General features: G+C 45.5%; 1 protein-coding gene across 1 annotated transcript; it reads left to right on the forward strand.

Annotated features, from left to right (window-relative positions):
* Positions 1-22,309: 22,309 nt before the first annotated feature.
* Positions 22,310-25,934, forward strand: LOC128070597 (uncharacterized protein CXorf49 homolog). Its single transcript, XM_052663893.1, has 5 exons — positions 22,310-23,605; positions 24,242-24,398; positions 24,942-25,018; positions 25,287-25,332; positions 25,894-25,934. Exons 1-5 carry the CDS (start codon positions 22,310-22,312, stop codon positions 25,932-25,934), a joined length of 1,617 nt encoding a protein of 538 aa, XP_052519853.1.
* Positions 25,935-27,167: the final 1,233 nt, after the last annotated feature.

Here is a 27,167-nt window from a genome sequence, read left to right on the forward strand (position 1 = left end):
TTTACATCTGGACTCTCAATTCTATTCCGTTTGTCTATATGTCTACCCTTATGCAAGGACTCCATTGATTTAATTACTATAGCTTTGTTGAAAGTTTTGAAATCAGTAAGTGTGAGTCCTCCAACTTTATTCCTTTTTTAAAAAATTGCTTTGGCTGTTTGGAGTCCATTACAATTCCATATGAATTTGAAGATTGGCTTTTCCGTTTTTATTTTTTTTAAAAAGTCATTGGAATTTTGATAGAGATTGCATTCAAACTGTAGATTGCTTTGGGTAATATTGGCATCTTAATATCAAGTCTTCCGATCCATGAACATGGGACATGTTTCCATTTATTTGGAAAAGAAATGAAAAGAGTGAAAGGAAGGGAGGAGGAAATTTAAAAGACTACTATTGATGATGATGATGATATCTTTGGGATTTAAATATATGAAGAAAGTTAAAATGCATAACAATAGCTTGCAAGTCAGGAGAGGTGGTGCATAGAATTAAAGTGTTCTAAGTCTTACCATTGAAATAAGGAATATATGAAAAAGTTCTCAACCTCATTAGGAACCAGGAAATGCAAATGTAAACCTCAATGTGATACAGCTACATGTCCACCAGAATAGCTAAAATAAAAAAGACTGACACTGTCTAGTGGGTAAAGATGTGGAAGTAGTGGAATTCTCACATGCTGTTCATGGTATATTGAGAAAGTCACATATATAAAAGGTCACAGTGTGTTGAATCAAAGACATGTGCAAGAAGAGTTATGAGAAGCTTTTACATAATATTTACAAAATGGTAAATATTATGTAAAAGCTCACCAACAGTAAAATGAATAAGTAATTTATGGCAACAATAAATGCTCACCAATAGTAAAATGCTTGTTTCTATGGAATAGAATGCTCACCATCAGTAAAATGAGTAAGTAACTTATGGCATATTCATACAATGGAACACTTTAGAGCTACAATGTCCAATACAATGGCCACTAGCCACGTGTGGCTTCTTAAATTTAAAATATTAAAAATAAAATTTAAAACCCAGTTCATTAGCAACATTAGCTACATTTCCAGCGTTACATAGTCTCATGTGGCTAATGTCTACCAAACTGTACAGTATAGCAATAGAACATTTCCATCACTGCAGTGTATTAAAGGACAGCATGGCTAGAAAGCAAGATTCAGCTACCTATTTATATAAAGGGCCTAATACTAAATAATTTCGATGTTGCAGGCCATGTGGTCTGTGTCATGACTACTCAACCCAACTACTCAACTCAAAAGTCACAACTACTTTTGCCATTATAGCGTGAATGCATCTATAGACAATATATTAATGAATGGGAGCGACTATGTTCTAATAAAACTTTATTTATGGACACAAAAAGTGTATTTCACAATATATTTCTCTTCTTGCAACTTCCCAACCATTTACAAGTGTAAAAATGGTCCTTAATTCAAAGAGCATACAAAAAAGCAACACCAGGCCAGATTTGGTCTGTGGATCACAGGTCATATCCCTGCTATAGAGCAATATAAATGAATAAACTGTAGCAACAAATCACAATATGGACAAATCTCATAAATATAATTCTGAGCAGAAGCAACCTACATTAGTTTCCTATTGCTGCCATTACAAATGATCACTGATCTGAAGCTGAAGCTCCAATACTTTGGCCACCTGATACAAAGAGCTGACTCATTGGAAAAGACCCTGATGCTGAAAAAGACTGAGGGCAAGAGAAGAAAGGGGCGACAGAGGATGAGGTGGTTGGATGTCATCATAGATTCAATGGACATGAGTTTGAGAAAACTCTAGGAGATAGTAAAGGACAGGGAAGCCTGGCATGCTGCAGTCCATGGGGTTGCAAAGAGTTGGACATGACTGAGCAACTGAACAACAACAACAAATTTTAATAAAAAGCTTGTTATCTTTTAGTTCTGAAGATCAGAAGTCCAACACAGGTCTCACTGGGCTGAAATCAAGATGGTGGCAAGACTCTGTTTATTCTGGAATCTCTGGGAAAGAATACATTCCCTTGATTTTTTTTCAGCTCCTAGAACCTTCCTGCATCCCTTGACTTGTAGTCCCCTTCCTCCATCTCCAAAGTCAATAATGTACTGAGTCCTTCTCATGGTGCCACCTCTCTGGTTCTCCTTTTGCCTCTCCCTTTCACCTTTAAGGGCTGTTAGCAATTACATTGAGCCCACCCAGATATCCAGATAACATCGCTTTCTTAAGGTCAGATGATTAACAATCTTAATTCCATCTGCTACCTCAATTTGCCTTTTTAAAAAAGCTTTTTAAACAATATTTGTTTTTTCATTTGTGACTGTGTTGAGTCTTAGTTGCAGGATACAGGGTCTTCATTGCAGCATGCAGGATCTTTTGTTGCAGCAGGTGGGCTTTTCTCTAGTTGTGGCTCAGGCCCCCTAGTTGTGGCACATGGGCTCAGTAGTTGCCGTATGTGGGCTTAGTTGCCTCACAGCATGTGGGACCTTAGTTACCTGAGCAGGGATCAAACCTGTGACCCTCACACTAGAAGGCAGATGCTTAACCACTGGACCACCAGGGAAGTCCCCTGAATTTGCCTTTGCTGTGTGACCAAACTTTGTCATGAGTTTCACAGATTAGAATGTGGATATATGTAAGTGGCCAGACCTACAATTACATGTCCAGTAGAATTCCATGTAGATAATTTTGAAAATAACAGGGAGGGAACACAGCCTCGCCCTTTAACAGAAAATGGATTAAAGATTTACTGGGCATGCCTATCAGAACAAGATCCAGTTTCCCCCTCAGTCAGTCTCTCCCATCAGGAAGCTTCCATAAGCCTCTTATCCTTCTCCGTCAGAGGGCAGACAGACCAAAAACCACAATCACAGAAAACTAACCAATCTGATCACATCTGTGGTCCATGAAACTGTGAGTCATGCCATGAAGGGCCACCTAAGACAGACGGGTCATGGTGGAGAGGTCTGACAAAACGTGGTCCACTGGAGAAGGGAATGGCAAACCACCTCAGTATTCTTGCCTTGAGAATCCCATGAACAGTATGAAAAGGCAAAAAGATAAGCCACTGAAAGATGAACTCCCCAGGTCGGTAGGTGCCGAATATGCTACTGGAGATCAGTGGAGGACTAACTCCAGAAAGAATGAAGAGATGGAGCAAAAGCAAAAAAAAAAAAAAAACAAAAAAAACACCCAGTAGTGGATGTGACTGGTGATGGAAGTAAAGTCAGATGCTATAAAGAGCAATATTGCATAGGAACCTGGAATGTTAGGTCCATGATTCTAGGCAAATTAGAAGTGGTTAAACAGGAGATGGCAAGAGTGAACATCGAAATTTTAATGATCAGCAAACTAAAATGGACTGGAATGGGTGAATTTAACTCAGATGACCATTATATCTACTACTGTGGGCAAGAATCCCTTAGAAGAAATGGAGTAGCCATCGTAGTCAACAAGAGAGTCCAAAATGCAGTACTTGGATACGATCTCAAAAACAACAGAATGATCTCTGTTTGTTTCCAAGGCAAACCATTCAATATCACAGTAATCCAAGCCTATGCCCTGACCAATAATGCTGAAGAAGCTGAAGTTGAACAGTTCTATGAGCACCTACAAGACCTTTTAGAACTAACACCCAAAAAAGATGTTCTTTTCATTATAGGGGACTGGAATGCAAAAGTAGAAAGTCAAGAGATACCTGGAATAACAGGCAAATTTGACCTTGGAGTACAGAATGAAGCAGGGCAAAGACTAACAGAGTTTTGCCAAGAGAACGCACTGGTCATAGCAATCCTCTTCTAACAAAACAAGAGAAGACTCTACATATGGACATCACCAGATGGTCAATACTGAAATCAAATTGATTATATTTTTTGCAGCCAAAGATGGAGAAGCCCTATACAGTCAGCAAAAACAAGACCAGGAGTTGACTGTGGCTCAGATCATGAACTCCTTGTTGCCAAATTCAGACTTAAAATGAAGAAAGTAGGGAAAACCACTAGACAATTCAGGCATGACCTAAATCAAATCCCTTATGACTATACAGTGGAAGTGAGAAATAGATTCAAGGGACTAGATCTGATAGAGTGCCTGATGAACTGTGGACAGAGGTTGGTGACATTGTACAGGAGACAGGGATCAAGACCACCCCCAAGAAAAAGAAATGCAAGAAGGCAAAGTGGTTGCCTGAGGAGGCCTTAAAAACAGCTATGAAAAGAAGAGAAGTGAAAGGCAAAGGAGAAAAGGAAAGACACCCATTTGAATGCAGAGTTCCAAAAAATAACAAGGAGAGATAAGAAAGCCTTCCCCAGTGATCAATGCAAAGGAATAGAGGAAAACAATAGAATGGGAAAGACTAGAGATCTCTTCAAGAAAATTAGAGAGACCAATGGAACTTTTCATGCAAAGATGGTCACAATAAAGGACAGAAATGGTATGGACTTAACAGAAGCAGAAGATATTAAGAAGAGGTGGTAAGAGTACACAGAAGAACTATACAAAAAAGATCTTAACGACCCAGATAATTACGATGGTGTGATCACTCACCTAGAGCCAGACATCCTTAAATGTGAAGTCAAGTGGGCCTTAGGAAGCATCTCTATGAACAAAGCTAGTGGAGGTGATGGAATTCCAGGTGAGCTATTTCAAATCCTAAAAGATGATGTTGTGAAAGTGCTGCACTCAATATGCCAGCAAATTTGGAAAACTCAGCAGTGGCCACAGGACTGGAAAAGGTCAGTTTTCTTTCCAATCCCAAAGAAATGCAATACCAAAGAATGCTCAAACTACCACACAATTGCGCTCATCTCACACGCTAACAAAGTAATGCTCAACATTCTCCAAGCCAAACTTCAATAGTACGTGAACTGTGAACTTCCAGATGTTCAAGCTGGTTTTAGAAAAGGCAGAGGAACCAGAGATCAAATTGCCAACATCTGTTGGATCATTGAAAAAGCAAGAGAGTTCCAGAAAAACATCTACTTCTGCTTTATTGACTATGCCAAAGCCTTTGACGGTGTGGATCAGAACAAACTGCAGAAAATACTTAAAGAGATGGGGATACCAGACCCCCTGATCTGCCTCCTGAGGAATCTGTATGCAGGTCAAGAAGCAACAGTTAGAACTGGACATGGAACAACAGACTGGTTCCAAATAGGAAAAGGAGTACGTCAAGGCTGTATATTGTCACCCTGCTTATTTTAACTTATGTGCAGGATACATAATGAGAAACTCTGGACTGGGTGTAGCACAAGCTGGAATCAAGATTGCCAGGAGAAATATCAATAACCTCAGATATGCAGATGACACCACCCTTATGGCAGAAAGTGAAGACGAACTAGAGCCTCTTGATGAAAGTGTAAGAGGAGAGTGAAAAAGTTGGCTTAAAACTCAACATTCAGAAAACCAAGTTCATGGCATCCGGTTCCATCACTTCATGGCAAATAGATGGGGAAACAGTGGAAACAGTGGCAGACTTTATTTTTCGGGGCTCCAAAATGACTGCAGATGGTGACTGCAGCCATGAAATAAAAAGACGCTTACTCCTTGGAAGAAAAGTTATGACCAACCTAGACGACATTTTAAAAAGCAGAGACATTACTTTGCCAACAAAGGTCCATCTAGTCAAGGCTATGGTTTTTCTAGTAGTCATATATGGATGTGAGAGTTGGATTATAAAGAAAGCTGAGCACTGAAGAATTGATGCTTTTGAACTGTGGTGTTGGAGAAGACTCTTGAGAGTCCCTTGGACTGCAAGGAGATCCAACCAGTCCATCCTAAAGGAAATTAATCGTGAATATTCGTTGGAAAGACTGATGCTGATGCTAAAGCTCCAATACTTTGGCCACCTGATGCAAAGAACTGACTCATTGGCAAAGACCCTGATACTGAGAAAGATTGAAGGCGGGAGAAGGGGCACAGAGGATGAGATGGTTGGATGGCATCACCGACTCAATGGACAGGAGTTTGAGTAAACTCTGGGAGTTGGTGATGGACAGGGAGGCCTGGCATGCTGCAGTCCTTGGGGTTGCAACTGAACTGAGTGAATTTTGAAAAAGAGAAAAAATTTTGCTATAATCTTTAAGAATGCTCTCTACCATTAGTAGTAAGACTCTAAAGAAAAACAAAGAAGTGATTACCATAAAATTTAGATAATTGCCACAACAGTTGTTACTGTGAGGTAAGGGGGAAGGTGAAGTGATTGAGAAAGGACACAGGGGAAGCAACTGACTAGTGCCGATCTTCTATTTCTTGACTTGTGGGGTGATTTACAAAGGTCTTTCCTTGATGAACATTCATCAAGTTTGATGGTCATCTTATGTGCATTACTTTCCACAATAAGAAAAAAATTTTAAAAACAAAAGAAAGAAAGAAAAGTACTCCAAGGGGACTTCTCTGGTGGTCCAGTGATTAATACTCCACACTTCCACTGTAGGGAGTGAGGGTTAGATCCCTGGTCAAGGAAGGAAGTTCCCACATGCCACAAGGTACAGCCAAAAATTAAAAAATACTCCAAATTCAAAATCACTACACACTGGTGGTGGAAGAGTGCATGATCAAACACTGTTTACATAAATGAAACTTGTAGTCAGCCTTTTAGTGATTCAAAATGCAGTGTTAATGGGCTTCCAGGGTCCAAATGGTATTTGAATAAGATCTCCAGTAAGAGGTGGATGAAAAATAAAAGTGGAATCTAGTAGAAATAGACATAATATGTGAAAAATAAAAGCATTACAAAAATAAAGACCAAGTCCTCTAATTAATACCCTAGAGAAATCAGAGAAGATACTGCACCCATGCTCTAAAAGAGTAACATAGAATGAAAAGAGTTTGTAGAAACTAAAATAGAAGACATAAGACTAAAAACAAACAGCAAGTCTTAATGGAAAGTTTGCAACTAAAGTTGCAGAAATATCTCATAAGCATCAAAAATGAGGACAATCAGGAGGATAATAGAAGAGAAAAGATAAGAAAATTTTATGATCAATCCAGAAAATCCAGTCTGCAGGTCTAAGAATGATGTTCTTGGCTCTGTGAAATGTAGTTCAGTTCAGTTCAGTTGCTCAGTCGTATCCAACTCTTTGTGACCCTATGAATTGCAGCACGTCAGGCCTCCCTGTCCATCACCAACTCCCGGAGTTCACTAAAACTCATGTCCATCGAGTGGGTGATGCCATCCAGCCATCTCATCCTCTGTCGTCCCCTTCTCCTCCTGCCCTCAATCCCTCCCAGCATCAGAGTCTTTTCCAATGAGTCAACTCTTCGCATGAGGTGGCCAAAGTACTGGAGTTTCAGCTTTAGCATCATTCCTTCCAAAGAACACCCAGGACTGATCTCCTTTAGAATGGACTGGTTGGATCTCCTTGCAGTCCAAGGGACTCTCAAGAGTCTTCTCCAACACCACAGTTCAAAAGCATCAATTCTTTGAAGCACAGCCGTCTTTATGGTTCAACTCTCACATTCAACATGACCAAAGGAAAAACCATAACTTTGACTAAATGGACCTTAGTTGGCAAAGTAATGTCTCTGCTTTTTAACATGCTGTCTAGGTTTGTCATAGCTTTCCTTCCAAAGAGCAGGTGTCTTTTAATTTCATAGCTGCAATCACCATCCACAGTGATTTTAGAGCCTAAGAAAATAAAGTTTGTCACTGTTTGTTTCTGTCATCTATTTGCCATGAAGTGATGGGACCAGATGCAATGGTCTTTGCTTTCTGAATGTTGAGTTTTCAGCCAGCTTTTTCACTCTCCTCTTTCAAGTTCATAAAGAGACTTTTTAGTTCCTCCTTGCTTTCTGCCTTTAGGATGGTATCATCTGCATAATCTGACATTCTTGGTATTTCTCCCAGCAATCTTGATTCCAGCTTGTGATTCATCCAGCCTGGCATTTCGCATGGTGTACTCTGCAGATAAGTTAAATAAGCAGGGTGACAATATACAGCCTTGAGGTAGTGTATTCCCAATTTTGAACCATTCCGTTGTTCCATGTACAGTTATAACTATTGCTTCTTGACCTGCATACAGGTTCCTCAGGAGGCAGGTAAGATAGTGTGGTGTTCCCATCTCTTTAAGAATTTTCTACAGTTTGTTGTGATCTACACAGTCAAAGGCTTTAGCGTTGTCCATGAAGCAGAAGTAGATGTTTTTCTGAAATTCTCTTGCTTTCACTATGATCCAACTGATGTTGGCAATTTCATCTCTGATTCCTGTCTTTTCTAAATCCAGCTTGTACATCTGGAAGTTCTTGGTTCATGTACTTTTTTTTTTTTTAATTTTTATTTTTACTTTATTTTACTTTACAATACTGTATTGGTTTTGCTATACATGGTTCATGTACTTTTGAAGGCTAAATTGAAGGATTTTGAGTATTACCTTGCTAGCATATGGAATGAGTGCAACTGTATTATAGTTTGAACATTCTTCGGCATTGCCCTTCTTTGAGATTGGAATGAAAACTGACCTTTCCCAATCCTTTGGCTACTGCTGAGTTTTGCACATTTGCTGGCATACTGAGTGCAGTGTTAGCACTTTAACAGCATTATCTTTTAGGATTTGAAATAGTTCAGATGGAATTCCATTACCTCCACTAGCTTTGTTTGTAGTAACGCTTCCCAAGACCCATTTGACTTCACACTCCAGAACGTCTGGCTCTAGGTGAGTGACCACACCATTGTGGTTATCTGGTTCATCAAGACGTTTTTTCGTACAGTTCTGTGTATTCTTGCTGCTGCTGCTAAGTCACTTCAGTCGTGTCCAACTCTGTGCGACCTCATAGATGGCAGCCCACCTGGCTCCTCTGTCCCTGGGATTCTCCAGGCAAGAATACTAGAGTGGGTTGCCATTTCCTTCTCCAATGCATGCATGCATGCTAAGTTGCTTCAGTTGTGTCCGACTCTGTGTGACCCCATGGACAGCACCCCACCAGGCTCCTCTGTCCACGGGGTTCTCCAGGCAAGAGTACTGGAGTGGGTTGCCATTTCCTTCTCCAATATTCTTGCTACTTTTTCTAAGTATCTTCTGCTTCTGTTAGGTCTTTGCTGTTTCTGCCCTTTATTTTGTGCCCATATTTGCATGAAATGGTTCCTTTGGATCTCTAATTTTCTTGAAGAGATCTCTAGTCTTTACCATTCTATTGTTTTCCTCCATTTCTTTGCACTGTACACTTAAGAAGGCTTTATTATCTCTTCTTGCCAATCTTTGAAACTCTGCACTCAGTGGGGGTATATCTTTCCCTTTCTCCTTTGCCTTTCATTTCTCTTCTTTTCCCAGCTCTTTGGAAGGCCTCCTCAGACAACCATTTTGCCTTCTTGCACATCTTTTTCTTGGGGATGATTTTGGTGACCGTGTCCTGTATGATGTTACTAACCTCTGTCCATACTTCTTCAGGCACTCTATCAGTTCTAATCCCTTGAATCTATTTGTTACTTCCACAGTATGATCATAAGGGATTTGATTTAGGTCATACCTGAGTGGCCCAGGAGTTTTCCCACGTTCCTCAATTTAAGTCTGAATTTTGCAATAAGGAGCTCATTATCTAAGCCACAAACAGCTACAGGTCTTGTTTTTGCCGACTGTATAGAATTTATCCATCTTCAGCTTCAAAGAATATATTCAATCTGATTTCAGTATTGACCAACTGGTGATGTCTATGTGTAGTCATCTCCTGCATTGCAGGAAGAAGGTGTTTGCTATGACCAGTACATTCTCTTGGCAAAACTCTGTTAGCCTTTGACCTGCTTTTGTACTCCAAGGCCAAACTTAACTGTTACCCAGGTATCTCTTGACTGCCTACTTTTGTATTCCTGTCCCTTATGATGAAAAGGACAACTTTTTTTGGTGTTAGTTCTAGAAAGTCTTGTAGGTCTTCATAGAACCATTGAACTTCAGCTTATTTGGCCTCAGTGGTTGGGGCATAGACTTGGATTATTGTGGTACTGAATGATTTGCCTTGGAAATGAACAGAGATCATTCTGTCCTTTTTGAGACTGCACCCAAGAACTGCATTTCAGACTCTTTTGTTGACTATTAGGGCTTCTCCATTTCTTAAGGAATTCTTGGCCACGGTAGTAGATATAAAGGTCATCTGAATTAAAATAGGCCATTCCTGTTCATTTTAGTTCACTGATTCCTAAAATGTCGATGTTCACTCTTACCATCTCCTGCTTGAACACTTCCAATTTACCTTGATTCATGGACCTAACATTCCAGTTTTCTCTGCAATATTGTTCTTTATAGCATCAGACTTTATTTTACCACCACACACATCCATAACTGGGCATGTTTTCTGCTTTGGATAAGTTTCTTTATTCTTTCTGGGGCTATTTCTCTGCTCTTACCCGTTAGCATACTGGACACCTACTGATCTGGGGGACTCATCTTTCACTGTCTTATCTTTTGCCTTTTCACACTGTTCATGGGGCTCCCAAGATAAGAATGCTGAAGTATTTTGCCATTCCCTTCTCCAGTGGACAATGTTTTGTCAAAACTCTCCACCATGACCCATCCTTGCTGGGTGGCACTGCACAGCATGGCTCATAGTTTTATTGAGTTATAGAAGGCTGTGATCCACATGGTCATTTTGGTTAGATTTTTGTGATTGTGGTTTTTATTCTGTAAGACATTGGATTGCAGCTCTCGCTTCTACTGTATGCTCTCTAATGTCTGGGGATAAGAGGCTTGTGCAAGCTTCATGACACAAGGGACTGGATGTGGGGAAAACTAGGTCTTGCTCTTCTGGGCAGGGCCATGTTCAGTAAATTTTTAATCCAATTTTCTGCTGATCAGTGGGGCTGTGCTGCCTCTCTGTAGTTTGGCCTGAGGTGGCCCAGTCCTGGAATCTGCAGTCTCTGTGGTATAGAGTTGCACATGCATGTTGGGGAGGGTCCTAGGGCAGGTCAGATGTGGGAAAAGAAACAAGATAATTGGCCAAACATAAACAAAGACCCAGAAGGACTGCCCTACATAAATGACTTAACTGTCTCTTTACTGCACTCATCCTTATTAGGATGGATGCCCACACCCTTTCTCTCCAAGCATGTGTCTTTGCCTTGCTCTGTCTTAACTAAACAAACTGTTTCTCTGTGTGCTCTCCTACTTGTTATGCTGTGTCTCTAATAATAAACTCTGTACCTCTTTTTACAGTTTTTGCCTCTTTGAGGAATACATTTTTCAATGGGGCAAGAGCCAGGGAAAGTTTGCTTCTAGCCTCTAGCTCTTTTTGCTCTAGTGGCTAAGATTCCTGGTTTTCATTCTGGCTACCTAGGTTCAATTCCGGGGCAGGGAACTAAGATCTCACTTTAAGCTACAGCTCACTACTGCCTCTCTGAGATCACTTGGATTGGGAGAATCAATACTGTCAGAATGACTATACTACCCAATGCAATCTAGTGATACAATTGAATCCCTATCAAATTACCAATGCTATTTTTCACAGAACTAGAAGTAAAAAAATCTCAAAGTTTTGTATGGAGAAACAAAAGACCATGAATAGCCAAAGCAATCCTGAGAGAGAAAAAATGGAGCTGGAAGAATTAGGCTTCCAGACTTCAGACTATACTACAAAGGTACAATCATCAAAACAGTTTGGCACTGGCATAAAAACAGAAATATTGATCAATGGAACAGGATAGAGGGTCCAGAAATAAACCCATGCACCTATGGTCAATTAATCTATGACAAAGGAGGAAAGAATATACAAATGAGAAAAGACAGTCTCTGCAATAAGTGGTGCTGGAAAAACAGCTGTACAGAAAAGAATGAAATTAGAACTTTCTCTAGCATTGTACACAAAAATAAAGTAAAAATGGACTAAGACTTAAAAGTAACACCAGACGCTATAAAACTCATATGCAGAACACTCTTTCACATAAATCACAGAAATATGTTTTTGCATCCACAACCTAGAAGAATGAAAATAAAAACACAAATAAGCAAGTGGGACCTAATTAAACTTAAAAGCTTATGCACAGCAAAGGAAACTATAAACAAGATGAAAAGACAACCTTCAGAATGGGAGAATATATTTGAAAATGACATGACTGACAAGGGTTTACTTTCCAATATACAAACATTTCATGCAGTTCATTTTTTATATACATATATGTGTGTGTATATATATATATACAAAGAGCTGACCCATTGGAAAAGACCCTGATGCTGGGAAAGATTGAAGGCAGGAGGAGAACTGGGTGACAGAGGATCAGATGTTTGGATGATATCACTGACTCAATGGACATGAGTCTAAGCAAGGTCTGGTGATGGTGAAGGACAGGAAGCCTGGCGTGCTGCAGTCCATGGATGGCAAAAGGTCAGACACAACTGAGTTACTGAACAACAATAAATTCTATTTATATAGAAGGATTGTTTATATAATCCTGCAAGCCTAAAACATACTTGTCACCCCACTATGCATCAATATCAAATGAATAAGCATAGCCTTCTGCTGACGTAGGTAGGGCTAGCTCCTACATTGCTGGCTATGGGGTCCTAGGTGTCTCAAAGTTCATCTTGTCCTGCTGGTGAGTGTGGCTGTTTCTGGGGGCAGCTGGCTGACATGCCAAGGTATCTTGAGGCTGGTTTGTCCTGCCATTGACTGAGTTTGGGGTCCAGGGTGTCTTGGGGCTAGTGCCAGCTCACTCGTGGGTGGAGCTCTGTTTCTGTGCCTGGGTCTCTAGCTGCAGGGCCCTGGGGGTCCCAGAGGTGGTTTCAGTCCACTGTTGGGTGGGGCCAGTTCCTGACATGGCTGGCTGTGGGGTCCTAGGTGTCCCAAAGGGGGCTTCCACACACTGCAGTGTGGGGCCAGATTCCAGAGCTGCTGGCTGAGAGCTCCAAAGTGTCCCAGACCTGGTGTCTCCTTGCTGGTACACTGTGCTGGGACTCAGTGGTTCTTGGGGCTGGTGTGGGTCTGCTGGTGGGTGACCTATTTCCTGGTATGGCAGGCTGCCGGGCTGGAGTTACCCCGGTTGCTGTTGTCTGCCTGCTGGTGTGTGGAGCTGGTTCTTGGGTTCTCTGGCTTCAGGGCCCTGGAGGGGTCCAAGAGTTTGTGTTTTGGGCCATCGGTGGCTGAGGCTGGGTCTGGACATACTAGGGCTGGTGCTTACCCACTGATGGGTAAAACTGGTCTTGGAGCTAGCGATGGCCTGCTGTGGGAAGGAACTAGGTCCCAGGGTCTCTGACTGCAGGACCCTGGAGTCCTGGGCTTAGTGCCTTCTCACTGGTGTATAGGGCCAGTGTGGTGTGTCGGGGCCTCTGATTGACAGGTCCAGCTCCAGGGAGTCTTAAGGCAGCAGGCTTGCTTGTGGGTGGGGCTGCATCTCTGCCTGGCTAGTAGTTTGTCCTGTCCTGGTATTATTGCCTACAGGCTGATGGGCAGGTCTGGGCACTGGTGCTAGTAAGCTAGAGGGAGGATTCCAAAATGGCACTTGCTAGCACCAGTGTCCACGTGGCAGATGGAGCTCCGCAAATGGCTGCCTCCAGTGTCTGTGTCCCCAGGGTGAGTTCAGCTGCCTCTTGCCCCTCTGGGAGGCTCTCCAAGATCAGCAGCTGCCTCTGACCCCGGCTCCTTTCAAATTATTGCTTCAGCCCTGGGTCCTGGAGCATGTGAGATTTTGTATGCCCCCTTTAAGCATGGACTCTGTTTCCCACAGCCCTCTGGCTCTCCCAAACTTAAGCCCTGCCGGCTTCAAATCCAAAAGTTCTGGGAGATCCTCTTCATGTGAATAAATACAATTTCATCAGCAAAAATATACAAACTACCACTACACAGAATAGGCATGAATCTTACAAATTTAAAATTGACTCAAAAACCAAGATGCAACACAGATATATTTAACAATTCCATTCATATAACTGTAAGTGGCTGTCAACACTAACTCATAACATTTATATATATATATATACATACATACATACATACATACATACATATATAGTATAAAATTTTTGAGGGAAAGGGAAGAAAGGATGGCACATAAGTAAGAGTGTGCCTATTCTCCTTGAAGAAGGAACGGGGCTAAAACATAAGACAGGGAAAATTCAGGAGTGTTGGGGAAAGCCGACACTATTCCCTTCTGTGACTTAGGGGTATACACTTGATAATCAATTATTAAACCCCATGTATATATTGTGGCTTTTTCTCTATCTATGTTATGTTTCAGTATAACTGGAGAAAAATATAATGCTTAGGGAAATAACATCCAGTATAAGCATATTGTAATTATGTTCTAACCAGAAGTAGAACCAAAGTTACTTTCTTTGTTTATAACATATCTAATTGAGCTTAGTAATCTTATTTCACCTACATTAATAGCTATATTTTTGAGGACTCATACCTTTGTAACAAAAAATAATAAAGTGATGCTTACATAATTATAATATCAATCTCAGTTTTTAATAAATATTCCATATTTGGGTAGTACATTATCATTCAGAATTTAACTGTGAACTTGTGCTGAAACTCACGGAAGTGATGTATTTGGATACAATTTCTCAGAGACTTCTCCCCTCCCTATCCACTTCCTCTCAGAGGTGGAGCACCAAGAACCTGAGAAACAGAAATGAAGGCCAAAAATCCGGAGCAATGTCCCTGCATTGTAATACTCCGATTCGGCCAGCCGAGGGCAGTATCGTTTAAGGCTGTGTGTTGGGAAGAGCCAGCGGCCATGCCTTTGGAGTTCCTCCTGTTCTTTGTGATTAGTCTGTTAACCCCTGAGACTGGGAGGCTTATTTGTGCCAATAAAGGTGGTGGTGGTGATGGTGCTGGTGGTTGGATGGGCTGCATCTCCCTTGCCCGTTCGACACTTCTATCTCAACGCCAGCCTTCACCCCTGCTCCCCGCAGCAGCAGCTCTTTTCTTCCTCTTTCTCCTCAGACAGAAACTGAGACCATTGATGTGCTCGACTGGGTGTGCTCCCACCTTCCACTGGCACAGAAGCAGTAGGTGGGTGTGCACAGCCCTTCAAGCCCTTCCCTTGTTCTTTGTAGGGAGCAAAGCTGAAAGAATTTTCCTTAAATGTTAGCCTCCACCCCGCAGTGAGTGCCCCTGCTTTTGTTTCTAGTCTTGTGTGGCCCAAGTGAAGGCTCCACACTGGTTTGTGGCATTGATAGGGTCAATAGGAAGAATGATCTGCTTTTTAAATGCTCATCGATTGATGAAATGAGACAAGAGTCATTTTCTGGGGCCACCCGTCTGCGTAAAGATAACATGACTTTTCCCATTATAAATACTGTTTCATCTTCTAACCTTGTTGTTCAGAATTCCAGCTATTATAATTCACCTCCCTTTTTAAGGACGGACCTGAAAGAGAAATTGAGGAAGCATTCCTGTGGAGACTTTACCTTAAATGACTGAGCATGTAAAGGGTCTTCTCGTGCTTATTAGGGATTTTTCATCTCTTTAAACTACATATGCTTTATTGCTAATTCTTGGACAACATAACAAGACATTTTGAAAAAAAAAAAAAAAAACTGTTTCGCCCATGATTCTAGGACCATTCTAAAGGAGATCAGTCCTGGGTTTTCTTTGGAAGGACTGATGCTAAAGCTGAAACTCCAATACTTTGGCCACCTCATGTGAAGAGTTGACTCATTGGAAAAGACTCTGATGCTGGGAGGGATTGGGGGCAGGGGAAGGGGATGACAGAGGATGAGATGGCTGGATGGCATCACCGACTCGATGGACATGAGTTTGGGTGAACTCCGGGAGTTGGGGATGGACAGGGAGGCCTGGCGTGCTGCAGTTCATGGGGTTGCAAAGAGTCGGACACGACTGAGCGACTGAACTGAACTGAACTAGGACTCAAATGCCTCAACTGATTTTTCCTGCATGGTTCTTGCCCCAGAATCACAGATGTACAGAATATTAGAGCTAGATAATCTCGTGTAGAAATCTAACAGGTCTACTCCTGAGGGGTGTACAAATGTGCCAGAGTCCAGCTCCAGCAGCCAGGGAATCAGCCTGAAGGGATGAGCGGTGTCGGCGGGGATGGTGTAGCCCCTGACTCGAGGTACGGGACTACACGTTTATTTTATACTTTTATACTTTGACAAAAGCATTAGGTCAGAGGTTTGACATTTTCAGTTCCCCCTCCCCAGATTTATCTTCTTATTGTTGCCCTTCAAACAGAGTTCCTAAATCAGTGATTCTCTCAGAATCATGTTTACTTGTAATTACACTGCAACTCATGCTTATGTCTGGGCTGCGTACCACATTCCTCAGTTTATTTCTTATCTTTCTAAATCCTGCTTGCCCCTAGTATCCTAAGCTCACTGTCTCCTAAAAAGGCTTCTAACTATTCTTAATTATTCCTAAACCCTAAACTCAGCAAACTTCCTTTGCCATAAACATTTCCATCACAAACAGGTCTCAGATAACAATCCTTCCCATGGCCTCAAGCTGTGGCCTACGTGCTCATCCTGGGACATTCTTTGTAAAAATCCTTGAACAAATGTCAATGGTTACTTTATAGATTATTTTCTGGGCACAACTGCAGAAGGCTTTGTGCTTTCTCATGCTTCTCTCAAGAACAATCAGCACCTTAACGTTCTTTCCAGCCAACTCAACCGAAGAAAGGAAAGAACAAGTCAGAGTCACAAAACCTCACTCCTTCATCCCAGGACCATGCCTGCGGGATGAGGAGAGGGCTTGGGGCCATGCCTCCACCTTGTCAGTAATGCCTAATGCATCTCCCGACACAAATAAGGAATCTGAGAGTAGAGGGACAGTGCCATGTCAAGGCCAGCAGACAGTTCAACTATACGTGTTCAGTCCCCACTTTGCTGTTTGTTAGGACAGAAGCACCTCCATCGCCTCACACTCAGAACTCTTGTGGATGTATGTTGAAGCTGGTGCAGCTTCTTCCCAACCTCCTGACTAACTTGAAACAATGAAATCTGTCCCATTTACTGTCAGTTATAGCTAGAGCCTTGTTCACTCACTTGAGCATCCCAGGTGAAGCACTCCCCTTCACTGCAGCCACAGAATCTCTAGTGTTTCGGGGTCACCGTGGATTGCTGACTTAACAGACCTAACACAAGATACAGTAAGGTAGGGCAAGCACTTGATGAGAAATCAGGAGACCTGTCTCTCTCCTAACCTACTGAAAATCACTTCCCCTTTCCGAACCTCTTGTTTCTCCATCTGGGAAAAGAAGAAGGTGACCTAGAACAGTGGCTCTCAACCTGGATTCCAAGAACTTCCTGAAATTGTGTGCAGAGTTGTGGGAGGCAATGTATACAGTCTTCTTGGGAGGGCGTATAGAGCTTTCAATAGATTCTCAAAGGAGTCCTATTATGGGCTGAATTGTGTTGCCCTCAAATGCCTATCTGAAAGCAGAGCTTTCAATAGATTCTCAAAGGAGTCCTATTATGGGCTGAATTGTGTTGCCCTCAAATGCCTATCTTAAAGCCCTAACCCTCAATGTGACTGAATTTGGAGATGGAGCCTTTAGAGAGGTAATTAGGATTAATTGAGGGAGCTGGTAAAGAATCTGCCTGCGATATAGGTTTTGATTTCTGTGTCGGGAAGTACCCCTGGAGAAGGGATATGCTACCCAATCTAGTATCCTTGGGCTTCCCTGGTGGCTAGACGGTAACAAACCCACCTGCACTGTAGCACACCTGAGTTCCATCCCTGTGTTGGGAAGTTCCCCTGGAGGAGGGCATGGCAACCCACTCCAGTATTCTTGCCTGGAGAATTCCCATGGACAGAGGAGCCTGATGTGCTACAGTTCATGGGGTCACCAAGAGTCGGACACAACTGAGTGACCAAGCACAACACACACAGAGGTGTAAGAGTGGGGCCCTAATCCCAAAGGATCTGACATCCTTATAAGAGGAGGGGTTACCAGATCTCTCTCGAGCTCTCTCTCTCTGTCTCCATACACACACAGAAGAAATGTCATGTGAGGAAACAGAGAGAAAGTGGCCAACTGCAATACAAGAGGAGTGCCTACACCAGAAGTTGAACTTGCTGGCACCTTGATCTTGGACTTCTAGTATCCCGAACTATGAGAAAGTAAATGTCTTTTGTTTAAACCATCCAGCCTATGGTATTTGGTTTTGGCAACTCGAACAGACTAACACAAGGCCCATAACCAAAAAAAAAAAAAAAAACACACACAAAACGGTTCAGAGCCAATGCACTCACTGCTTGCCAGAAACCCATCCTGGACATTCATGTTTCAATACAACGTTTTTAGGCACTTGCAGATTTCTTGAGTTCTTGCTTAGAACGGTGCAGTATATCTTTTATGGCAACATACTTCCTTGTCTAAGAGTTGTATAACACAGATTTGTATCTATATAAACCCAAAGGCAAGAGTTTAATTCCTGATTCTACCACCTATTAGATGTTTGACTTTGGACAAGTTATCACATGTTTGTACCTTCTATATAAAATAGGGATAAGATTAGTATCTACCTCACACGGCTGCTGTGAGAATTAAATGACATAATGCATGTAGAGGGCCTAGCACATAGGAAAGTTTCAACAGATATTAGTAGCTTTTGTGACGAAAATGTAAGTAGCAGTCAGGGTTTTTTGCCCTTATAAATAACATTGTTGTGAGCAAACTTCTTTATACACAAAGAATTTTTTTTAAATACTTACCTGGATTAACTAAGAGAAAAAGACTAAAATAACTAAAATCATAAATAAAAGAGGGGATATTACAACCAATGTGACAATAACAACCAGGATTACACAAGAATATTATGAACAACTGTGGCAAGAAATTGGACAACCTAGAAGAAATGAATAAATTCCTAGAAACACACAATCTGCCAGAACTGAATAAAGGAGAAACAGAAAACCCAACAGACCAGTAATGAGATTGAATCGGTAATGACAACCTCCCCCCACCCCTCCAGCCCCCCAACCCCCCCAACCCCCCCACCCCCGCCCAACACACACACACACACACACACACACACACACACGAAATCAGGAACTGATAGCTTCACTGGAGAATTCCACCAAACATTTAAAGAATTAATACCAATCTTTCTCAAATGCTTCCAAAAAATTGAAGAAGAGGGAACACTTCCAAACTAAGTTTATGAGGCCAGCATTATCCTGATATCAAAGGCACCAAAAGAAAAGAACACTACAGGCCACTTTCCCGGACGAATGCAGATGCAAAAATCCTCAACAAAATACCAGCAAAACAATTCAACGGCACATTAGAAGGACTATGTGTCATGGTCAAAAGGGATTTATCCCTTGGTTGCAAGGATAGATTAACATATAAAAATCAATCACTGTAATAAAACACACTAACAGAATGAAGGACAAAAATCACATGATCATCTCTACAGATGCCCATAAAAAATTCAACACTCCAGGAGAAAAAACAGTCAAAGAACTAGGATTGAAAGAAATTACCTCGACATAATAAAGGCCACAACTAACATCATACTCAGTGGTGAAAAACTGAAATCTCTTCTTCTAAGGTAAGGAACAAGGCAAGGAAGCCCGCTCTCACCATCATGTTAGTATTCAACAACTGGAAGTCATAGCCAGAGCTGTTAGGAAAGCAAAAGAAATAAAAGGCATCCAAATCAGAAAGAAGTAGAATTCACTCTGTAAGAGAGCATGATTTTGTACATGCAAAACTCAAAAGAGTACACACACCCATACACACACACACGCACACAACTGGTAGAACTAATAAACAAATTCAACGAAGTTGTAGGACACAAAATACAAAAGCAAAATTCAGTTGTATTACTATACACTAACAAAGAACAATTTGAAAAGGAAATTAAGAAAACAATTCCATCGACATTAGCAGCAAAAAAGGAAAAAATACTGAGGAATAAACTCAAGCAAGGAGTCAAAAAACTTGTACACTGCAAACTACAAAACATTGCTGAAAGAAACTGAAAAAGACACAAATAAATGGGAAGGCGTCTGTCTGCACAGACTGGAAAACTAAATACTGTTAAGAAGTCCATACTATCTGAGGTGGTTAATTTTATGTGTCAGCTTGACTAATCCACAGAGTGCCTAGACATTTAGTTAGACATTATTCTGGGTGTTTCTGTAGGGTGCTTTTTCACGAGATTAACATTTAAATCAGTCAATGGGGTAAAACAGATTTCCCCCCGATACTGTGGGTGGGCTTTACCTAATCAGTTGATAATCTGAATAAAACAAAAAGGCAAACTTTCCTCATGTAAGAGAATCCTTCCTGCGTGAAAGCCTTTGGACCTGGGACATCAGTTTTTTTTCCCTGCCTTTAGACCCAAACTGAAATATCAGCTCTACTGGTTTGGTTCTTAGGCCTTCTAACCTGGACTAGAGCTAAACCACTGGCTCTTCTGGGTCTCCAGCTAGCCTACTCACCCTCTAGATCTTCGGACTTACCAGCCTCTATAATTGAATGAGTCAATTCTTTTACACACACACACTCCACTGGATCTGTTCTTCTAACACACTACCCAGAGTGATCTACAGATCCAATGCAAACCCTATCAAAATCCCAATAGCATGCTTTACATAAATAGAAAAACTCGTCCTAAAATTTAAGTAGAATCCCTGCAAGGAGATCCAACCAGTCCATTCTGAAGGAGATCAACACTGGGATTTCTTTGGAAGGAATGATGCTAAAGCTGAAACTCCAGTACTTTGGCCACCTCATGCAAAGAGTTGACTCATTGGAAAAGACTCTGATGCTGGGAGGGAATGGGGGCGGGAGGAGGAGGGGACGACAGAGGATGAGATGGCTGGATGGCATCACTGACTCGATGGATGTGAGTCTGAGTGAACTCCGGGAGTTGGTGATGGACAGGAGGGCCTGGCGTGCCGCGATTCATGGGGTCGCGAAGAGTCGGACACCACTGAGCGACTGAACCGAACTGAACTGAAAGAGATCCTTAATAGGGAAAACAATTTGCCCAAAGAAAAAGTAGAGAACTCACACTTCTTGATTTCAAAACATTACAAAGCTACACTAATCAAAACTGTGTGTTACTGCCATATTAACAAATAGACCAATGGAGTAAAATAGAGATCTTAGAAATAAACCCTCAATTTCAGAAGATGTGCCAGGCAGTGGACTTCCTGATAGAGGGGGGGAAATAGCTTTTTTAGATCTCTGGATCAAAGCAAGGACTCCGGAGTCAGATTCCTTGGCTTCAATTCTACCACTGACCCCCGTGGGCCAAATGACCGTGGGCCAGTGGCCGAATCTCTCAGTACCTGTTTCCTCACCTGTAAGAGGCTGGTAATCATTAGTACTATAGTCCTAGGAGTGTCGCAAGGAAGCGTTACTATTTACGTACAGCACTTAGAAGAGTGCCGGGCACGGGGTCTCTGCTGTGTAAGTTGCTTTTCATAGATTCTGCCAAATTACCTCCCAAATGGATTTCTTGCACCACCGCCACAGAGGTTTGCTCCTAAACTCTCGCACTCTTGGAATGGTTAAGCACTTGGAAGCTTGTCATCCTAGTGTGTGCAGCCCGATTCGTGGTTTTAGTTTACATCTCCAGGATCAGCAGGGGTGAGCATCTTTGCGGGTGTAACTGGACACTGACTGAGACTCTCTCTTCTTTGAATTGCCTCAGAGTGGGGAAAGAGCTGAGGGAGGGAGGTCAATCCCAGTCTGTCCCCCAAATCTGCCTGCCAAGAACGTTGGATGGAGTAGTTGAGGCAGAGATGTTACAGAACAAGACTACGATCCCTTTGTCTTCTGGCCATTTGGGGAGAAGTACGCCGACCACTCATCACTGAGTGCGGGATTCCTCTGCCCGTTCTCCCATTGGGTCATAAGACTTGTGGTGGAAGGAAGGCTGGCAAATGCTTTCAGCACGTACTAGGCGCCCCGCGGCCTCAGTACCCCGCCCCCTCCCACCCGCCTCCCGCTCCACCCACTTTGTACACGGTCAGGGCTCAGGGCTGTGACTCTGACTGGAAACGGGAGGTGGGACAGGAGGAGGTGGGACGAGAGGCTTGACAGAGGTACACTCGAGCGCAGCGTGACCTTCAACCGCCAACTCGCCAACTGCCGGCATGGCCTTTGGGCTCGGCAGCAAACCGGAGGAGGCCCTCGACCCCATTGGTTACACCTCGAGGGGGCAGGCAAACAAGGCGCGTGCTGGTTGGCGGAAACCAGACCAATGAGGAGGCAGCAGCGCTGGCGCGCTGAAAGCCTCGCGTCATTTGCGGCGCTCTCCTGCGTGCGGTGCGTGTGGCGCTTGACGGCGCGCTCCAGACGCCGCGTGCCTCACGTGCCCTGACCGCCATCTTCGCCGCCACCGCGACCGGGTCGATAAATCGCCGCCGCCCCAGGTCCGGCAGCCACCCAGATCGCGACATGAGCTCCCCAGATGATGAGGTGTTTGTTTGGGGAGGGGGTTCTGGCTCAGAGTGTGGGGGGCAGACCAGCGGCCTTGAGGCTGGCTCCCCAGCCCCGCGGGGACCCGGCCCCGACCCCGGCCCCGAGCCGGGGGCACCGCGAAGCGGCGAGGGTGAGGGCGGGGATGGCTTCCCAGACTCTGAGGGCTTCGAGTTGGAGCGGGCGGTGCTGGAAGCGGGAGGGCCGGTGCTGTTGGGCTGCGAAGGCCGGCCTGGTTCCCCGGCCGACGGCACGGGGTACGCCGTGCAGCTGTCTGACGAGTCAGTGGCGGCCATCCTGCAGCAGCTGGCCGACCTGGACTTGCTGGGCATCCGCAGACACATGTCCCCGGAGAGATACGCGGTCGGCGAAGTGCCTGCCTTGTGGGACCTCGAGGCGCGTCCCAGCACTCGAGGCGCGGCCGCCCAGAGGTGTGGGGAAGCGGCACAGGCTGAGGCCGGCCCTCTCTGCGTCGGCGGGCCCAGGGCAGGCCGGGCCTGGGGGAACCCTAAGAGAGGCACTAAGAGTAGGTTGAACATGGCTGTGGATCGCCAGTGGCCCCCCTCAGGAAGCCTAGCCGGGCTGCTCTCCGACTCCGAGTCCTCGGATGAGTGCAGTGAGATACAGCCTATGAGAGTGAGCATTTATCCCAAAGACGGAGGCCAGGCCAAGCTGAACAGCCCCAAGGATCCCGGGGACACACCCAGACACTCGAATGTCCCAGGCAGGGAGAATCTCCTTGACGTGCCAGGCACTTGCCTGTCCTCAGCTCGGCGAGGATTGATTTCGGTTGTGGAAAGGCAGGGCAGGCAGGGCGATGCAGACCAGGAGGACATCTCACCCCCTAAGAAAATGCAGAGCGTGCTCCGGGGGAAGGGGGGCAGCCTGCCCAGCTACCCGGGAGTAGCAGCAGCAGCAGCTCCTGCAGCTGCCACTACAGCCAGGCTGCCGCGGCCCAGTCCTAGGAGGAAGAGGGTCCAGGAGAAGAAATCCTCTGGGGGCGTCTCCAAACCTGCCCTGGGGAGAACCTTCCCTTCCTGGGGGCGGGGAATCTCGGCCACTCCCCTGGATCCGGCCACCTTCCCCCCAATCTTCGGCATCCCGCTGCTTGGGAGGTCCAAGAAGTATGCCTTGGTCCCTTGGGGAGCCAAAGAGTCCAAGCACACCGGCGCTGGGAAGAAGCCCGTGGCTAGGCGGGCCCGGGAGTCGGTGGCAGCAGTGGCGGCGTCGGGAGAAGACAACGACCCAAACAGAGACCCAGTCACAAAGGGCCAAGTGAGTAGGCCAGGCCCCTCCTCTCTCCCCACTCTTCCCCCTGCCACCCTCCCCAGGACACATGTCTTCACCCCGTGCTCCCCTTCTCCATCCCTCAGGGGTCGTCATTGGGTGGCCCTCGGTCACTGGGTCATTAGGATGCCAGGTTGGGGTCCTTTTCCTAGGGACAAACGTGAAGGTAGCACTTTGGGTGTGCTGGGCTCGGTTCTCCACCCTTGGCCTCTTTCCAGCCTCCTCCACGAGGCTGGGGCTGGCGTGGAAAGGAGGGCTGGTAGCTGAATTGATTTGAGGGGACCCCTTAGAAGCTTCACAGAGCTTCAGTGTTTAGACGCATCACTTTCCTGAATCCTACTTCCTAGCTGTTCCCCAAACCTTCCTTGCAGGGGCCCCAGACTTTCTCAGTGCCACACTGTTGTCCCCAGCTCAGCTCTGCCTGCTGGCCTGGGGCTGACTGACGGAGAATGTGCTAAAGAGATCAGCCTTTCGATTGTCTTCCCAATTCCCTGCCTCAGCTCGGTCTTGAATCATACGAGCTCTCACACACAGACATGGACATATAAATGCACTGGTACACACATGCGCACGCACATACGCACACATCCTTACTGCAGATCAGTGAGAAATCTTTGTTTTTAGCTAACCACTGACAGGCCGCGGCCATCTTGTTCACGGGTGCATCGTGGAGAACCCAGCAGCGCCAACCTCAGCATCAGAGGTGGGCAGGACTCAGGAAACTCAGAGCCCGTGGCCATGAACAAGGGAGAAGTCATGCCCAGAGGGCCTGGCCCCTCAGGTGAGTGTCCTGGGTTTTGATATGGGGGGGGGGGGGTGGGTGGAGACCAGGGGTGAAGGCAGAAACCTCTGTCTCTGATTCTCTCTCTCTCTCCTGGGGGCTCAGAGGCTGCTTCTCCCATGGGAAACAGGGTGTCAACAGGGCTGGCCCTGGCCCCATCACCTTCTGTGTGGGATTTGTTTGGCAGGGGTGATTGGTGGCAGTGCCCCAACAGCTACTCTGGGCGTAGACCTGCAGGCTAATAGCCTTTTCTGTGAAGTGCTGTTCGCCCACATTGCTCTCCCAGGTGCTGGCTGTGGCTACCGCTCTGGGAGGCTCGAACCCAGAACCACAGTCTTTGGCGACCACCGTGGTGAAATGGCTGCCCCTGAGGAATAGGAGGGGCAGGCCCAGAGAGAAGGTTTGGGCTGCCTGCCGGGCAGAGCAGGGGAGGCTTGATGCTAGCAGAGGGTGGTACGGCCTCACCTCACGTTAGACCCTGCTTGGCCCTTTCCACCTCACTGGGAGCCTGGGAAGCTGGATTGTGTGTCCTTTCCCTGTCAGGTGACCAGAGACCAGCCGACCGTCCCCCAAGACCGAAAAGGCAGCAGCAGCCACCTGGAAGGCAGGGCTGTCCTCGGGTAATGCTGCTTCTGACTCCTGGAAGTGCACACCCAAACCCCATGGTGGGATCTGGGTCCAAGTGCAACTGACGTGTGTGGGCCCCCTCCCCGCCGTCCCATCCCACACCCCAAGGAGGGAGCCCACCTCCTTTCCACTGAGGAAAGTCTTTGCCTTGCCAGTCTGGACACCTGGCTTTGGGATGGAGGGCCCGGGGGAGAGGAGAGGAGGAGAGGGGAGGCGGGTGTATACTAACCTTTTCTCTTCCTCCTGTGTCTGCTGGCCTAGTGTGTAGTGCTACAGAGAGAAATAGACGACCTTAAGGAGCAACTAGGTATGAGGAACCAGGGACAGAGAGCAGCGGGTTCTTAGTGCGGAAGCAGGGTGGGCCCTTGGGGTGGGGTGGGCTGCAGGTGCAGGGGGCCTCGTAGGGATCGGCATTCCTGTGGGGAGGAGAACCTAGCAAGCCTGTCCCTGGAGCGTGCGGTGCATGTTCAGCTGGGCGTGCGGACAAGTAACAAAGTACCGTGTGGACTGCGTGCACACTCTGCCAGCCATTCGAGTCCTGAGAGCTCCTTCCGATAGGACTTGTAGAGATGCCTTGTTGATCGGCGTGGCCTCTAAGGTTCTTGTTGGATATTTTGCGAGACAGTTTTTGAATGGTTTGGACGTGGCCCCGAGCTTGAGAGCTGCTGGCACATTTTGTTTCCTTTTAGGAAATGGCTCCACATTTAATTCCGGTAGTGGGGAGGGATCAGGCCCAGAGCTCTTTGCATCTGGGCTGGGGGTATGTGGGTTTCAGGTTGTAGGGCTAGGTGGTTCCCCACGGGGACAGGGGGACAGGCTTCTATGTCCGTCTGTCTGGAGCACCTGTTTATGCCTCTCCCTGTTGCAGCCTCCATGCAGTACCTGGCTGAGACGTTCCAGATCCTCTGAAGTGAGTGTTACACATTGCATACTCCTTCCCACAACGTTGGCTATTGAGCAGGGCTGTGGGCTGGCCCTGGCTTGAGGCTCTTCCCTGACTCTGCTGTTTCACAGGTTGAGCCCAGTGTCTTCCTGCAAGAGGAGCAGCTGTTACCTCCAGGGCTGGCGAGCTGTGGCCAAGCTTGTTGCCTCTTGTTCTGCCTCCACCGGGGCATCCTCTGCCGCTTGTTTTGCCCCTTCTCTGCCCCGGTCTCACAGCAGTTCTGTTTTGTTTTGTTTTGTTTTTTTTAATTTAATTAATCCATTTGTTTTACTTTACAATATTGTATTGGTTTTGCCACAGCAGTTTTTGATTAAAGGACTTCTCATATTCTGTGTTCTGCCCTCTCTCTGAGGGGTAGGGGTTAAGGGAGTGGGGACGAGGCCTGGTGGGGAGCTGTTCCACATCAGAGCCTGTTCAAGAACAGTACCTCTGGCATCCTGTGGTGGGGACTCTGGGTCAGCCTCTGCTACCATCCAGGCCGTCAGGCCAGCGGAGCACCCCCAGTCTGTGTTCTGTGTGGGCTCTGTCTGGCCACATTGGCACGTCCTCCCTTTTCCCTGAAGGCCCTCTTCTAGTTCTCTAAACACCCTCCTCTGGGGTTTAGCAGTTTCCATTCATTGCTGCCATTCTGCCTCCCTGTCGGAAGGAACTCATGACCCCCCTTACAGAGCTCCAGTCTTTCACCCTTTCCTCACTGCACTCATTGTCCTGCTTACCCTGACCGCTCTGCTTTCCTGTCAGAGCACCCTCGACCCCTCCCCTGGCTTGCCATCGATGACCTTGCCTGCATGTTTACTTAAGCAGGTGGTAACAGGCACAGGTGTGCTCATCTTCCCCCCTCCCGGGCCCTACCCTCTCAGTGGAGTCCCTACCCCACCCCCCGGTGCCACCTTGCAAGCAGGAACCTGCATACTCTCCCCCTCTCCTCTTTAGCACTCATCCCTGAGACTCAGGCACCAAAACTTGTGCTTCCCCTTCCTCGGGTTCAGTAAAGGGCAAGAGGATGAATCTTGGACCCAGTGAACTGGGGAGCAGGAGCGAAGGTACAGGGAACACAGGAGAAAAGCTCAGGTTAGCTGCCGAGCTGGAAGTCAGGAGAGGCGTCTGGTGCCGATCTGGGGCAGGGTGCACCCTGACAGCTAGAGATGGATGGTCCAGTCCTTGGAGCTTTCATGTCCTCCCTGCCCTAGCCAGCTGAC

This window comes from Budorcas taxicolor, chromosome X (assembly GCF_023091745.1).
Source record: "Budorcas taxicolor isolate Tak-1 chromosome X, Takin1.1, whole genome shotgun sequence".
Taxonomy (NCBI): Eukaryota; Metazoa; Chordata; class Mammalia; order Artiodactyla; family Bovidae; genus Budorcas; species Budorcas taxicolor.